Genomic DNA, 15965 nt, shown 5'->3' with positions numbered 1-15965 from the left:
GAATAGTTGCTGGCTGTGGGATTCTGACAGAAATGTATAAATGAATAAATTAATGAATAGGCACATAAATTTATGTATGCATACAAAATGTATTTTAAGTTGTGTTAAAGAGTCATAACTTAAACCTGCCTATGTATTGCTATTCTAGAGTCAGAAACAAGCCCTACAAAATCTGCTCATGAAGGCTGTCTGACCATCTATATGCTTCATTGCTACTGTAAACTGATTTTACTTCATCTTTGTAATTTCCATTTTTTCAAAAAGATAAAGATCTAATCTAGTGATGGATGAGACTTAGATCATCCTTAGGCATAAAGAGGCATTGCTGATCTTAATACAAATATTGAACAATATTCTAATTTGTATATCTAGGTAAGTTTTTTTTTAAAGAGATTACTATTTATCTAGTACCCAATATAAGTCAGTGTTTTGGTATATATAACTTCATTTAATTCTCATACAAACTCTAAAAGCATAATTTACTACTGTTCATTTCTTATACTTAAATAATCAGGATACTGAGAATTTAAGTAATTTTCTCCGTGGTCACTTAGCTTGTAATCACAGAGCTAGTATTAAAACTTAGGTTCAGCTTGTAATGACAGAGCTAGTAGTCAGACTTAAGTATTCCCAACTTGAATGTGGATTCTATTTTTTTTTCACTTTTACCAGGTTGAAGTGTGAAGACTCTTGTTAACTGCCCATTAATTGTATAAATGACAATAGCTGTAATGTGATGAGTAATTACAAAATAAACTTATATAGACGAATGATGAAAAGGTGAGAAAACCAGGCAAAGATTAAACTGTCTTAAAGACATGTAAGAATCTACCTTAAGTATGGCAGACACTATGAATTCTGGGGCTCACATGGCTTATGGAAAATAAAGGACGTTCATACAACCTGTCTAATATTCACTTGTTTTCAAATATTTATATATCAGTATGCTATTTACTTTGAGGGGCAAAAATAAGGATTCATTGAGAAAAGGGATAGACAAATTCATATAAAGTGCCCAAATTAGGCAATATGTAATAAGGACCAAATTATTTACATATACTTAGTGATTTGGGTGGTCAGAAGATGGAATGAGCTGGCAAGTTTAGGAAAGCTTTTTAATGAGGTGGGACTTGAGCTATATCTTCAAGTATGGGTAGAAATCAAAACAGGTGAAATGTACAGGCTTGTCTGGGGTGGCTAGAGTGAGCAGTCTATATAGGAAACAGGAAGGGAAAGATGATGGGGACCAAATATGTAATACAAGATTGAAGAAGAAAAATCCTAGATATAGAAACAGACCAGGTTCTACCAGACTATTAATCAGATCTGATGGCTCCTTCCATCTAATTTGGGGGAAGGATACATACACATAGAAAAGGTGAATACAGACAAAAGCATCTCCATGATGGAGATGCATGGCTTAGAAGCTACAAAATAATTTGTGTGTGTGTGTGTGTGTGAAATATATCTGTACTCGGTGACTGGTTTTCTAACAGAAGGGTCTTTTGTTCCAAATAGCTAGACTCAAGAGACAAAGTCTGATAAAATCAGAGAGATCAGTATTCCCAGCTGGTGCAAGGGCTGATGCCATTCCACTACACACCCTACAGGAAGTAGCTGGAGATACACAGCTGATTGATTTCCACAGCAGGAGTCTTGTGGCAGGGTGGGGCAGAGACTGGTCAAATATGGATGAATTCTTTAGTCACTAACTCCAATTAGTTCACTGATTCTGACTTTATTCATCAAATCTGTGAAAGTTACTCTCAGAAGCAGCACTATTTCTTAACTAATTTTTGAAAAAGGAGAGGAAAACCATGGAAGCTTCTTCAGGCAGAATTCCAGGATTATTTCATCAGTTAGTTCTTACATTACATGTTATTGAATCTGAAAAAGCAAAAAATTAAATCTACTGTTTGCCTTCCTTCCTCCCTCTTTCCCTCCCTCCCTTCCTTTCTTCCTTTCCCTCTTTCCTTTCCTTCCTTCCTTTTTATCTACAAGTAGCCTCCCTACTTCTGACAATAAAAAAATTTCTGAATGTCCCTCAAGTGGCAAATCTGCTCCAGGTGAGACCATAGGGATAGCACGAGCTCTAGGGCCAAACAGACCTTTCCAATTCCAACCTAAATGTTTACTTACTATGTGGCTTGAACAACAACAACAACAACAAACAACAATTTAACCTCTTTAAGTCTCAGTTTTCTTTTCTACAAACTGGGATTTGGGGGTTTCTAGGGATCATTTAGACTCAGGTCTCTTGTTGGTTCAAAGTGACTACATACTTGCAATTCTTTGTGCTGATTTCCCTATTGTTAACTAGAAATGATCTGAAATCCTAGCACCTACTCAAGTACACCATATAGCATTTATTCTCAACCACAGTCAGCTCAAAGTTCTAAAAGATCACATTTGAAACTAGTGGCAGGGGGCTGGGAAGGTGGCTCAGTGGTAGAGCGCTTGCCTTGCATGCCTGAGGCCCTGGGTTCGATTCCTCAGCACCACATAAGCAAAAAAAAAAGCCGGAAGTGGCGCTGTGGCTCAAGTGGTAGAGCGCTAGCCTTGAGCTGAAGAGCTGAGGGACAGCGCCCAGGCCCAGAGTTCAGGCCCCACGACCGGACCCCAAAAAAAAAAAAAAGAAACTAGTGGCAGGAAAAGTGTGTCCCATTCATCTTTCATAATCAATACCAAAATCTCTTACTTGAAAAGTACTTGTTTTTGACAAAATCTCAAGGAAGGTAGGAGGAAGCACTTTCTCCTCATAGCTACAGTTTTCTAAGACAGCTGAAACTAAGAATCCATTTGGCAGGAGACACCCCTTTGGATCAGTAATGTCTTGATGTAGTTACATGATTGGGTTATCTGTGGAACTCAGTTTTTTTTTCTTGGAAAAGTAGCCAAATGTAAAAATACAGAGCCTCACAGTTTATAGCTCATGAACTAGCAAGTCAGCTTCAAAGTACCTGGTATACTTCTTTTTTTTGTGACTGGGTCTTGCTATGTGGCCCAGGCCTGCCTCTAATTCCTGGCCTCAAGTGATCTTCCTGTTTCAGCCTTCTGAGTAGCTGGGATAACAGGCAGGCAATGCTGTGTATGGCTACAGAAGGACTAGCATAATTGCTTTAATACCTCAAAGGTTCCTTCCCAGTTTCCTTATCCAGTTGGTATTGTGGGGGTGGGGAGGATTATTATAGAGCATTGGAATTCTTTGGAGTGGGGGTGGTCACATAGGGTTATAAATACCAGTGGCCAAACTGAGTTGGCTGCAGTACATGAGTGACATATTGTAGTATCCTTTTAAAGTCACAGAACAAGGAAGCACACTAAAGTATTTCCACAAAGAAATTTTCTTTGGAAACACATTAACAACCAAACACCTGCACCCTACAATTGTAAGCAAATTTCTCATGCCAGGAATGTGACTAGGAGGATTTAAAATCACACAGATTATCACTAGTGAAAATAAGATATCTAAGCTGGCCTAAAGAAAGGCTTAGAGACAGTTGTTGCTGCTCACAGAGTCATAATCAAATTACCAGGTGACTATTTGCTATACAAATATTTAACTTAAAGCCGGGCGCTGGTGGCTCACACCTGTAATCCTAGCTACTCAGGAGGCTGAGATATGAGGATCGAGGTTCAAAGCCAGCCCACGCAGGAAAGACTGTGAGACTCCTATCTCCAATAAACTACCAGAAAACCGGAAGTGGCGCTGTAGCTCAAGTGGTAGAGCGCTTGCCTTGAGCTGAAGAGCTCAGGGACAGCGCCCAGGCCCAGAGTTCAAGCCCCACGACCAACCAAAAAAAAAAAAAAACCCAAATATTTAACTTACTCAGTATCTATTCCAATGGTGGTAACTTCTTCTAGGGCAGTGGTTTTCAAGAAGGTAAAATCCTGTCTTTCAAGGGACATTGGGCAATATCTGGAGACAATTTTGGTGGTTTTAACTGGGAAGTTCTTATTGCTAGTAGTTACAGGACAGAGATGCTGCTAAACATCCTACAATAACACTAGATAGCTTCCTACACAACACAAAACAAAACAAAAATAAAAACCCCAAACTACCCAATCCAAGATGTCAATGGTGCTTAAGTTGAGAAATTGGGTACTAGAGCATATTCAATCTCTTGAACTCTAGTTTCATGGTGGCAGCCTTGTTTAAAAAAAAAACAACAGAAGTAGGGGCTGAGAATGTGGCATAGTGGTAGAGTGTTTGCCCTGCATGAAGCCCTGGGTTCAATTTGTCAGTACCACATAAACAGTAAAAGCTGGAAGTAGCTATGTGGCTCAAATGGTAGAGTACTAGCCTTAAGCAAAAGAAGCTCAGGGACAGTGCCCAGATCCTGAGTTCAATCCCCAGCACTGGCAAAAAAAAAAAAAAAAAAGATGGAAGGAGGGAAGGAGGAAGGAAAGGAAGGAAGGAAAAAAGGAAGGAAGGAAGAAAGGAAGAAAGGAAGAAAGGTGGGAGAGAGGAGAGGAGAAGAGAAGAGGGGAGTGGGGGGGGGGCCAAGATGGACCAAAGGTCAGCACAAGGGATATGTTTGGAGAGGGCTACTTAGCTGCTGTAAAGCTGGAGTTATTTAAACCTCCAAGTGATAAATCTTCCAGGGTTTGATTTCACTTCTCTCCCAGGGTGGGTAGATAATGCTTTATCTTCTACTGACTCATTTTCAGGCAGGTGTACTAAGTGCCAAAACCTTAGATGGGCTGATACTGGCTTTATACCATATGGAAGGAAGATGCAAGTATCTCTGTGCAAATTGGCAGTCTTTCAGTGCTCATACTGGGTCCTGTCTTTTAAGGGGTTTCATATGTGCTTAAGGGCAGTGTAAGTTTACTATGAGAGGGGGAAAAATCAAATGAAGAAGCCTAAAAGATTTTTTTAAATGTAATAGAATGCTATCTATCTAGCTATCCCAGACAGATTTTGTAATGTACTGTTTTTTGGTTCTGAATTCTGATCAGCCTGAATTAGAGGAAAGAACAACCCCATAAGCCTGCTGCTACAATTACATCTTACCAACCCAGATGCGAGACAAGAAAGGAAAATACTGATGGGCTTAGTTGATGTGAACTAATTGGAGAAACTAAACAGACCCTAAAGGGGTTTCCATTTCCTATTTTTCTTGTCACTAAGAAATAGCAAACCTTGGGGCTGGGAAGGTTGCTCAGTGGTAGAGCGCTTGCCTTGCATGCATGAGGCTCTGGGGTCAATTCCTCAGCACCACATAAGCAGAAAAAAAAGCCGGAAGTGGCGCTGTGGCTCAAGTGGTAGAGTGCTAGCCTTGAGCTGAAGAGCTGAGGGACAGTACTCAGGCCCAGAGTTCAAGCCCCATGAACAACAACAACAATAACAAAAGACACAGAATGTTTTCCATTCTTCATAAGTAAAAGGTAAGATTCTTCACAGTGGTAAGGCACTAGCCTTGCGCAAAAGAGCTCAAAGACACAGCACAGGCCCTGAGTTCAAGTCCTGTGATTGACAAAAAAAGAAAGAAAAAAGGAAAATGCTAAACATTGTTTCATGGTTATAAAGACCCTTCTTTTCTTGTTGGGCTTTTCTTAGGCACATACAATTCCTTTTCCTCATCAGACTCTTTAATTCAGGAAAATGGAATTTCCTGAAGAGATTAGATATTATAGATTAGATTCCTCCCAGTTTTCTAAAATCATGCTCAATATTCTCATTATGACTTCTGGAAGGGTTTCTTCCTTTCTACTTCCAACATAGAAGGGAACCCAGGAAAGGTCCTTACTCAGGAAGGCTGAGATCTTTGACTGCTTAAAAGGATTCTCTGCCATTCTTTTTTTTTTTTTTTTGGGTCCAGTCGTGGGGCCTGAACTCTGAGCCTGGGTGCTGTCCCTCAGCTCTTCAGCTTAAGGCTAGCACTCTACCACTTGAGCCACAGCGCCACTTCCAGCTTTTTTCTTATGTGATGCTGAGGAATCAAACCCAGGGCCTTGAGCATGCAAGGCAAGTGCTCTACCACTGAGCTACCTTCCCAGCCTCTCTCTGCCATTCTTATCTGACCAGATTCTATGAATTATTTAGAAGGAACCAATGAAAAGCCTTGAGAACTAATTTTACCATGTTCATGATAATAATTTTCCCTAAGTGCAGCTTCATGGATTTATCAACACTATTGCACAGTCCCTGTAGTTCTCTGTAGATTTGATTACTACTCATCTGTCTAGTGCAACTATTCCCGGTGGTATTAGCCAGGTCAAAGCAAAGCATGTGCTTCTATCTCACAGATTCAAATCCCCTTCTTATACATACCCCCCCATCCCCCAAGCACATGCCCTAATTGTGGGGCATGAACTCAGAGCCTAGGTGCTGACCTTGAGCCAACTTTTTGCTCAAGGCTAGCACTCTACCACTTATAGCCATAGCTCCATTGCTGGTTTGTAGGTACTTAATTGGAGATAAGAGGCTCATGGCCTTTCCTGCCCAGGTTGGTTTTGAACTGTGATCCTAAGATCTCAGCTTCCTGGGTAGGTAGCATTACAGGTGTTAGCCATCAGCAGCAGGCTCTAACACACATTCTATGGTAATGTATGAGTCCATTAAAACAGAAAGGGGCACAAAGCTTGAAGCTAAAGTTGCTTTTCTTTTTATAAAATATTTATTTTTATGTTTTACTCAAAAATAATTAGAATCCGAAAGCAAAGTCATTATTTTCTGAGTCTAGTTTATGTTTCAGTAGGGAAGATTAGTTCACTTTGACTGAAGCATGTGAGTCAGGAACCCAGCACTCTTATCAGAAAAATGACTCAGTCCTCAGAATGAGTCCAACAAAATCTTTTCACTAGCCTCCTGGGGGTTGTGGAACTGACACAGAGTTTTCCCCTCTCATTGTTTTCACTTCCTATGAGCTCAGTATGAGCCAAGCCAGGAGTGACATCCTCCCCTCCCAGAAGGAGGCAAAAACTTCCCAATGCTTTTAACTTCCACACTGGGTAAATTAGTGGAACAGAGCTTCTGATCTGCACCTCCAACTTGATGGAGGGCAGTGATTATTTTATAGTCACTATTTACTTTTAAGATTCTTATCTCCAGTTAACCACTAGAAAGTCTAAAGCAGCTCCAGTGCTAGCTCTGAGCAGAAGAGTTCAGGGACAGGGCCCAGGCCCTGAGTTGAACCCTCAGGAGACAAAAATAACAAAATGTGTCTTAACAGGGCATTTTACCTCCCTTCCTCTTCTCTCCCCCACACACTGAGTCATTGAACTCATTTTTTTAATCGCTGGAACTCTCTCACAAAAGCCATGCCTCTACAGCAGCATTTTGCTGGTTATTTTAGAGATGGAGTCTCTAGTATTACATACAGGCTTGAGCCACCAGAACCTGCCCTCCCCTGCCAGCTCCCCACAACCCCATCAAAGCTTGCCTTGTCAACAAGAGCCCACAGCTGGATGCTCCCAGCCTTCATATTCACAGTATTCACGGTAGGAGACCATGAAACTAGTTGGCTATAGCAAACAGCTAAGCAGCTAGTGGAGTCTAAGCACTAAGAAGCAATATACTTGATACAAGTAACATACAGTAATACTCAGTAATTTCTTGAAGTCTTCCAGCAACATAAAAATTCAGTGTTTTTAGAAAGGGGGGAGGAGGGGAGATGACTTGTTATCACATCCAAACACAATTTATACCTGCCTAAAGTCTCTTTCTTATATTCTAGCTCATATTTAAGGTTTTCTTTTTTTTTGGGGGGGGGGTCCAGTCGTGGGGCCTGAACTCTGGGGCCTGGGTGCTGTCCCTCAGCTGTTCAGCTTAAGGCTAGCACTCTACCACTTGAGCCACAGCGCCACTTCTAGCTTTTTCTTTTTGCTTATGTGATGCTGAGGAATCGAACCTAGGGCCTCAGGCATGCAAGGCAAGCGCTCTACCACTGAACCACCTTCCCAGCTCCTCTTGTTTTGTTTTGAGACAGTCTCACTAAATAGTCCAGGCTGGCCTTGAACTTGTCATTCTGTCTGACTCCTGAATGTTGGGATTATAAGCGTGTTTCACTTTGCCTGGCTTTTATACAATTTTTTAAAAGATTTGTTTATTTCCTTTTCTAGCTCAGTGAAGATTAGAAGGGAGGGGAGACTGCTACAGCAGACTCTAATGATGAAAAGTCATAATTACATATTTGGTATCCTTCCAGGACTAGTTCCAGAATCCCCATGGATAATAAAGTCCATGTATACTCAGGCCAATCATAAAAAATGGCATAGTATCTGCATACAACTTAAATCTTCTCTGGATTATTTATAATATCAATACAATGTAAATGTTATATAAATACTTATCATGCTATATTGTTTTTTACATTTGTATTATTTTTATTGTTGTTTTATGTTTTCTTATGAAATGCTTTTAATCTGTGGACAGTTGAGCCAACAGATAACAGAAAATATCTCCTTCATATACACCAAGCAGATTCAACCAGTACAACATGGCAGAGGTCCTGAACCAGTACTTCAATACTCAAACTGCATAATAATTTAGGAACATGTACATCAGAACAGCCCCCAATTTTTCTAATATATTTGAGAATATTACTGTAGAATAAAGTATACTTTTTAGTGTTAACCTGCACTCATTAAGAAAAAGTTATACATAATATAATGTTGAGAAAACAAGGAAAATAAAATTTAAAGTAATTCTTATGCTAGCTAAAATCTAGTTAGTTAAAACCATTTTGCAGCTGACAGGGATAAATTTGTTTTCTAAAAATGGATCCAGGTGAATTGGATAATAGACATATACTTATAGAAAGTGTATCTTCTTGAGGAATTTCCAACAGGAGAGAAAAGAAAAATGTTCAGGCTAAACAGGGAAGGCTACACTGACACTAGAACAGAAGCATGTGTGTTTTGAAGAGGAACACAAATGGGCTCATGAGTATGAATTTTCTCTATCTACCCTTTCTCTAGCAGGTACCTCAAGAAACTCAGAAATAAGGACTACTGTTAATCCGGGCATTATTTCCAAGCATGGTAAGAGAGCCTGTAGCTAATATATCACATCAATGCTGAATATCCCTTAGGTCGTTTTTTAAGGGGTTCTTCAGCGATGGCCACTCTGTATACTTGGATCTTGGCCCACAAAGCTATCATCTTTCTAAGACAATGTGGCTTTGATATGGTGTCAATGTCTTTCCTACTCTTTTTTGTTTTTATTTTTTGAGGCAGGGTTTTACTATATTATCTGCTATGTAGCCCAGGCTGGCCTCAAAGTCTTGTTCATCTTGCCCCAGCCTCCCAAGTGCTAGGATTACAGGGAAGTATCACCATGCCTGGCTGCCTTTAATCTTTGATGGGCAGGGGTTCTGAGAGAACAAATTTTTACTGTTTAACTATGTAAGTATAAGTGGGAATAATTACTATTACTGATGAAAATGAAATGCCAGTAGTATCCTTTCTAAATCTATTCTATATACCATGAAGGTCACAGTGGTGGAGTGAAGCATTTAGCACAAAGGAAACCCTTGAGTATAGTGAGAGTCAAACTCAAAAGAAATACCCCTGGCCAGCAAATCCACATTTTGGGGTCCAGGCATTTAAACATGCATTGTTTTAATTTAGGCTCACAAAATCTTAGGACTGGAAATTCCTGAAGGTAATAAAAACTAAAACAGAACTCAAACTCTCCTATAGGCAAAGAACATGTACTCTTGGAATCTGGGATGCACTATTAAGCTGCTTGCTGTAAAAAGCATCTTTTAAAGCATCATGTTTCATTTAATAACATCAGAATTTGATTCCCTATTTCTTAGCATACTTAAAAATTTCCCCTGTGTGATATCAACACTTTAGGAGGTGAACCATGTTTATCTTAGGGCATCTCGTGGGTAAATCTGAAAACAGAGCCCTGAGGATGTCTTCACTGCAGTTAGCAAATTAGTTAATTTGAAATCTCAGGAAATCCTGAGTTTCTTACATAAGAATAAGGAAGGCTAGACATTTTTTTCTACACCCTTAATAATGAAAATTAAACTATGGTAGGAAAAAGTTCAAACCATCTTATTGTACATCCAAGAGACTGTTTCGTTTCCTTACAGTGTGTTGTGGTGGCAAGGGAAGTGAGAATATGAAAACCAGAGTTGGGAGTGAAACTTTAGATACTCAATTAGTACCAAGCAAATATATAAATATTAGGAAAAGGAAAAAAGAGGAGCAACACTTACTTTAAAATCTGCTAGCTGTTGGTTAATGACATCCACTTCGGTTGCCACTACCCACTGGAGCGCCTCTCCCTCCTCTGCAGCTGTAGTTGCATCATTGAGAACCTTCAATTTCCTATAGAAGTCCTCTACTCGACTCAAGGTCAGCTCCAGCTGTTCCTGGCGAGCTTTTCCTCTCTCGGTCAGTTTGCTGCACTGTTTGTTTAGGGCTTCTAGTTCCCTTTTGAGACCTAGTAGGTCCAGAGTCCCCTCTTCTTCTAGCATCTGTCGGCACTCTGCTTCAGAGGCTTCTATGTCTAACCTGAGGACTTGAATTTTGTTAAGGAACAGCCTTACATCCTCGATTTGTGACTGCAGGCTATCTGTGTCTCTGCCAATAGCACCCATGCCATCTAGCTCATCATCCAGGTCTGCCAATTGGGAAAACATCTCTCGGACTCGGCAGTGAAACTGGCCAATCCCCTCCAGTTTGTTTTCCATCATCATGCAACTACTATTCACTCTTTGCTTTACTTCTAAGAACTCTTGCTGGGTGACCTCAGCTTGATGTAAAAGTTGGGAAGCATCAGATCCATCGGGTGCATCTTCTACCAGCCCCTGAGTAAAGTTTCTTAGGTAGTCTACCTGAGGCTCCAGGGCCTGCAGTACTTCTTGTTGAGCTCTTAGCTTCTCCAGATTCTTATTGCTACATGCTTGAGAGCCCAGAGCATCAAAGATTTCAAGTTGGTGTTTGGCTCCTTCAACTTTCTTTTCAATATTCTTAAAGCTTTCCTGAAACTCCTTGAGCCTCTGAGTCATTTCTTCTAGTGACCCTGTTTTTGCCTGTAGCTCCTCTGTAATGGCATCCATGCTTTGGTTGATACCAGCCTTTTCATCCCGAATACCATCCTCATCTGTTTCTGAGGAATTAATTAGAATATCAGCAGCACTATTTAGTATTTCCAGTAAGGAACGGCGTTTTTCTACGTCATTCAGCATAGCCTTTGACCGCAGGAGACCGGACTCTAACTGCACTGGATCCAGAGTAACCTGCAGCTCAGACATCTTGTTCTTACAATCTTCTATCCAAGGTACAAGGTCTTCCACATGCCACTGATATTTCTGAGCTTTCTGCATACAGTCCTTGAGCCTAGACTGTCTATCTGCAGTTTTCTTACTAAGTTCTTCCCAGTGGCTTTTGAGTTCAACCAACTGGTTTTGTAAAGTTCTCTTTTCTTCTCCAGGAGGCACAGAAAGCAGCAGAGATTCTCCCTCAGCCACAATCACTTCATAGGAACCACTATGTTGATTAAGGCTCTTTTGAAACTCTTCATTCTCCTGAAGCTGAGACTGCAGTCGCTCCAATTTTGCAGAAATTGGGCAGTTTTTTGCTTGCTGGCTTTGTTTGTCATCTAACCAGGTCCTCAGCTCATCAAACATTTGCTGGAACTGCTGGGTGCTGGCAAGAGCTGCCTGTAGTCTGTTCATGCGATCAGCTGAAATAAGAAAATGAAATCAAAATCAATCAAGCCTGAACATGGCATTTAAAGTATTTGTTGGGGGGACTGGGAAGGTGGCTCAGTGGTAGAGCGCTTGCCTTGCATGCCTGAGGTCCTGGGTTCGATTCCTCAGCACCACATAAGCACAAAGAAAAGAGCCAGAAGTGGCACGGTGGCTCAAGTGGTAGAGTGCTAGCCTTGAGCTGAAGAGCTGAGGGACAGCGCCCAGGCCTAGAGTTCAGGCCCCATGACCAGACCCCCCCCCAAAAAAAAATAAATAAAATATTTGTTGGGGAAGGAATCTTAGGGGAAGGAAATAAATATTAACTGAGAGTGTACTATAAAAGAGGCATATAACTAGACTTGTATACACATTATATCCTATTTAAATCTATCAACCTTATAAGGTGACCTGAGAGTTCTAAGCTACTAAAAATTGACAGTCATAAATAATTCCAGAAAAATAAGCAATAAAGAGATGACATTATTTTTTCTTTTATGAGGTCATCAGAAGTCCAGAATATATTCTAATTTTGCATATATGCAGGGAGAGGGTTTATGCATGGATATACCCAAAGAATAAAGAAACTAAGTGGCCATAATAAAAAGGCATATGTAAGTCCACTTATTAGTATTAGTACACCTATGGGCATGTCTACCTGCTGACTTTGTGTTATAGCTTTAATATCTAGGACCGTGGTATGTAGAACTCCATACAGCATATGGAGCTCAGTGTGTAATAACCACAGCAATTCTCTGTCACAGGAATAAGGGCTAGATTAACATTATTATAAGCTCAAAAGCAAGCTAAAGTTGATCTTAGATGTTCATGACTACTGCCACTTTCACCCTAACTTACCTGCAAGGTCTTCTAAACCTTGGAGTGGCAAGGCAACTGTGTCCAAACGCTTCTTCAGCTCATCCTTAAGATATGGCTCTCCAATGAGCAGTGAAAGTTCATCACACAGTGTTTGGGCTTCCTTCATCTCACAATCTAATTGCTCTAAGTCAGATCGAATCTCACTAGTTTCCTCCAGTTGCTGCTTTACTGCCTCAGGTTGGGTGCTGATGGCCGACTGGCTGCTTAGTCGATGTCCAACTGCCTTCACTTTCTCTGATAAGTCCTGTAGCAATTCTTGGTACTGGGTGCTTTTGACAAGAGCTTGGTCAATTTGGCTGGAACGGGAATTAAGTTTGTCCGTCAGCTCAATCCACTTCTGGTTGATGCTCTGGAGCTCTTTCTGTACTTGGCTGGTGGATGGAGAGACATCTCCAGGGCCTGTTAGGATGCCCTGAGCTGCCTCATTCAGCTGCTCATGCTGTTGCCTGCGTGCTTCAAATTCCTTCAGCATAAACTGAAACCAAAATGACACCAAGATGTTTGGACTGAGAAAACAGATCTAAAAACAGTGTCAAAACAAAAACTGATTTTGGATTGTGCCAATCCTCTTTTGAAAATAAGCCAGGAAACTCCAGGGATAAGTCTACTAGGCTAAGGAAGTATTACTTTGACAATTCCTTAATAAAAATTTATTTTTAAGTATTGGTTGTATCTATCTTACATTTTTTTTCCTTTGTCTCATTTTGTTTTAGTGTCAGTTACTAAGGTCAATCTAGGGTAGGAAACTATCTCGGCATTTATCAGCTTTGCTGTGCAACACCAGGCCTCTGATTTGTCTCAATGTCAGTTATATTACCAGTTGGGCTTCTCATTTCAACTCTCAATGCTTCTTCTTAGTTTCCTTGTCTCTCTTTTTTTCTCTATGTTTTGTGCTCAAAGCTGGTACTCTACCACTGAGACACAGCTCCACTTCAGGCTTTTTGGTGGTTAATTGGTTATAAGTCTCTTACAGACTTTTCTGCCCAAATGAGTTTCCAACCACAACCTTTGTATTTCAGCCTCCTGAATAGCCAGGATTATAGATGTGAGCCACAGTTTTTTTCTTAGTTTCTTTACCGAAATTCCAGTAGTGCATAAAATCTTTACATTATAATATATTACAATCAGAGAAAGAGCTTCTTTAAAGCTTTCAATTAATTTATTTTCCATCTTTTATTGCTCTCATCAAAAGTTAGGATTATGGACTCTTGTACCAGAGTGCCTGCATTTAAATTCTGGCTCTGTCTGTCACTAGTTGCATGGCACTAGGTAAATTTCAAAAGTTTTTCCAACTTCAGTTCCTCATCTTTACAATTATGATAGCAAAATATTTATCTTGGCTGTTATAAAGATAAATGATGTCTGTCACCTCAGTTGTGAGAAGTACAAAGGAATATCTCAGATACACAGGGAAGCACAAATAGGAGAAATGACCTAGGCATAAAGCAAACCCCTATCTCAAAAAATCTTAAGCAAACAAACAAAAATAACAACCCAATGTTGCTCCCTGCCATATACCAATGCAAAAGGGCAGGTGGAATAGCCAGTAGTAGAATGCCTATATAGCCAGTGTAAAATCCTGAGTTAAAATTCTAGTACCATCCTCGGGGCTGGGAAGGTGGCTCAGTGGTAGGCTTGCCTTCCATGCATGAGGCCCTGGGTTTGATTCCTCAGAACCACATAAGCAAAAAGAAAAAAGCCAGAAGTGGCGCTGTGGCTCAAGTGGTAGAGTGTTAGCCTTGAGCTAAAGAGCTAAGGGACAGCGCCCAGGCCCAGAGTTCAAGCCCTACGACCGGACCCCTCCCCCAAAAATAAAATAAATTCTAGTACCATCCAAAAAAGAAAAAAGATTAATTGAGCCAATAGCATTTGCACTATCCAAATAATAGGACATAACCTCAAGAAATAACAGATGTGTAATCAATAAGCTATCAGAATGCTGTGAAAGCATGGAGTAAGAGTGATTTAATTTATTGGACATAACAAAAAGTAGAAGAGGAAAATCAGAAAAGCTACCCCAGAGATGACAATAAAGAATAAATAACTGGGGGCTGGGAAGTTGGCTCACTGGTAGGGTGCTTGCCTCACAGGCATGAAGCCTGGGTTCGATTCCTCAGCACCACATAAGTAGAAAAAAGCCGGAAGTGGTGCTGTGGCTCAAGTGGTAGGGTGCTAGCCTTGAGCTGAAGAGCTGAGGGACAGTGCTAGGCCCAGAGTTCAGCCTCCACGAACCCCCACCCCCCAACACACAAAAGAATAAATAACTGAGTGCTGGTAGCTCATATCTATAGTCCTAGCAACTCAAGAGGGCCTAAGATTAGGCAAAGGTACAGAGCTGTAGGAAAGTGACATGTTAGAAAAGAACAAACTACCTGATATAGGTAGAAATACAGGCATATGGGGGTAGGACTAGAAATGAAGCTGGTGAGACAAGCTGAAACAAAAGGGTAAAAGGCCTTAAATACGGTCTTTAGCTGACTTTCTTCAATAGGCAACTAAGAGCCACTAAGTTTTAATACACTCATTTTTTGTTGTTGTTGTTGGTCTTGGGGCTTGAACTCTGGGCTTGGGCGCTGTCCTTGCACTCTTCAGCTCAAGGCGAGTGCTCTACCACTTCTTCTCTCATAAATGTTCAAATTTACCAGAGGTTACCTAACATCAAATGTTTCAAAAGGCTTGAACATGTTACTCATACTTTTGTGATGGTTTTATTATTGCTATTTTAAAAGTAATATTATATATATCTATACACACACATACTGTAAGTATTGATAGCAATTAATAAACATAAGCTCTTTAAAAATCTCAATGATTTTCAAGAGTATAAAAGGGGGTGTTTGAGACAAAAAAACTTTGAAAAATCCTGAAAAATATTTGTAAGTAGACTAACTAGAGCTCAAAAATTCTCTGGAGGCAGGAGTCAAAAGAAAAGTTTCTTTCAAAAATCACTCTTAGATCATAGGGAACTCTGTGAGAGGATGAAAAAAATGAATAGGTTGGGGGAAGGGTAGAATGAGGAAAATGTTTTAAGCAGGATTTCATGGGAAATTATACAATTTTGACATCATAAATTTCTATGTTATTAGAGGCTGGCACCAGTGGATCATGCCTGTAATCCTAACTACTCAGGAGGCTGATAATGAAGGATAGCAGTTCAAAGCCAACCAGGCAGGAAAGTCCATGAGACTCTTATCGCCAATAAACTATTCAGAAAAAGCTGGCACTATAGCTCAAGTGGTAGAGCACTAACCTTGAACAGAGAGGATCAGGGACAGAGCTCAGGCCCTAAGTTCAAGCCCCAGGTCTGGCAAAAAACAAAACCAAGAACAAAACAAATGAAGAAAATGACTAAGCATCAGTGGCTCAAGCCTGTAATCTGAGCTACTCAGGAGGTTGAGATCTGAGGATCGTGGCCAGCCTAGGCAGAAAAGT

At 40.4% G+C, this 15965-nt stretch overlaps 1 protein-coding gene across 5 annotated transcripts in view; it reads right to left on the bottom strand.

Annotated features, from left to right (window-relative positions):
* The window catches only part of Macf1 (microtubule-actin crosslinking factor 1), a 167687-nt gene that overhangs the window by 92808 nt on the left and 58914 nt on the right, over positions 1-15965 (bottom strand). For all 5 annotated transcript variants that reach the window (XM_013016840.1, XM_013016845.1, XM_013016842.1 and 2 more), the window contains 2 exons: positions 12513-13008; positions 10179-11650 (listed from right to left, as the gene is read on the bottom strand). In XM_013016840.1, coding sequence (XP_012872294.1) covers positions 10179-11650; positions 12513-13008 — 1968 coding nt within the window. The remainder of the gene's footprint in view (positions 1-10178; positions 11651-12512; positions 13009-15965) is intronic.

Source organism: Dipodomys ordii, unplaced genomic scaffold (genome assembly GCF_000151885.1).
Source record: "Dipodomys ordii isolate 6190 unplaced genomic scaffold, Dord_2.0 Scaffold33, whole genome shotgun sequence".
NCBI classification, from domain to species: domain Eukaryota; kingdom Metazoa; phylum Chordata; class Mammalia; order Rodentia; family Heteromyidae; genus Dipodomys; species Dipodomys ordii.
This window is presented reverse-complemented; position numbering and strand designations above follow the sequence as displayed.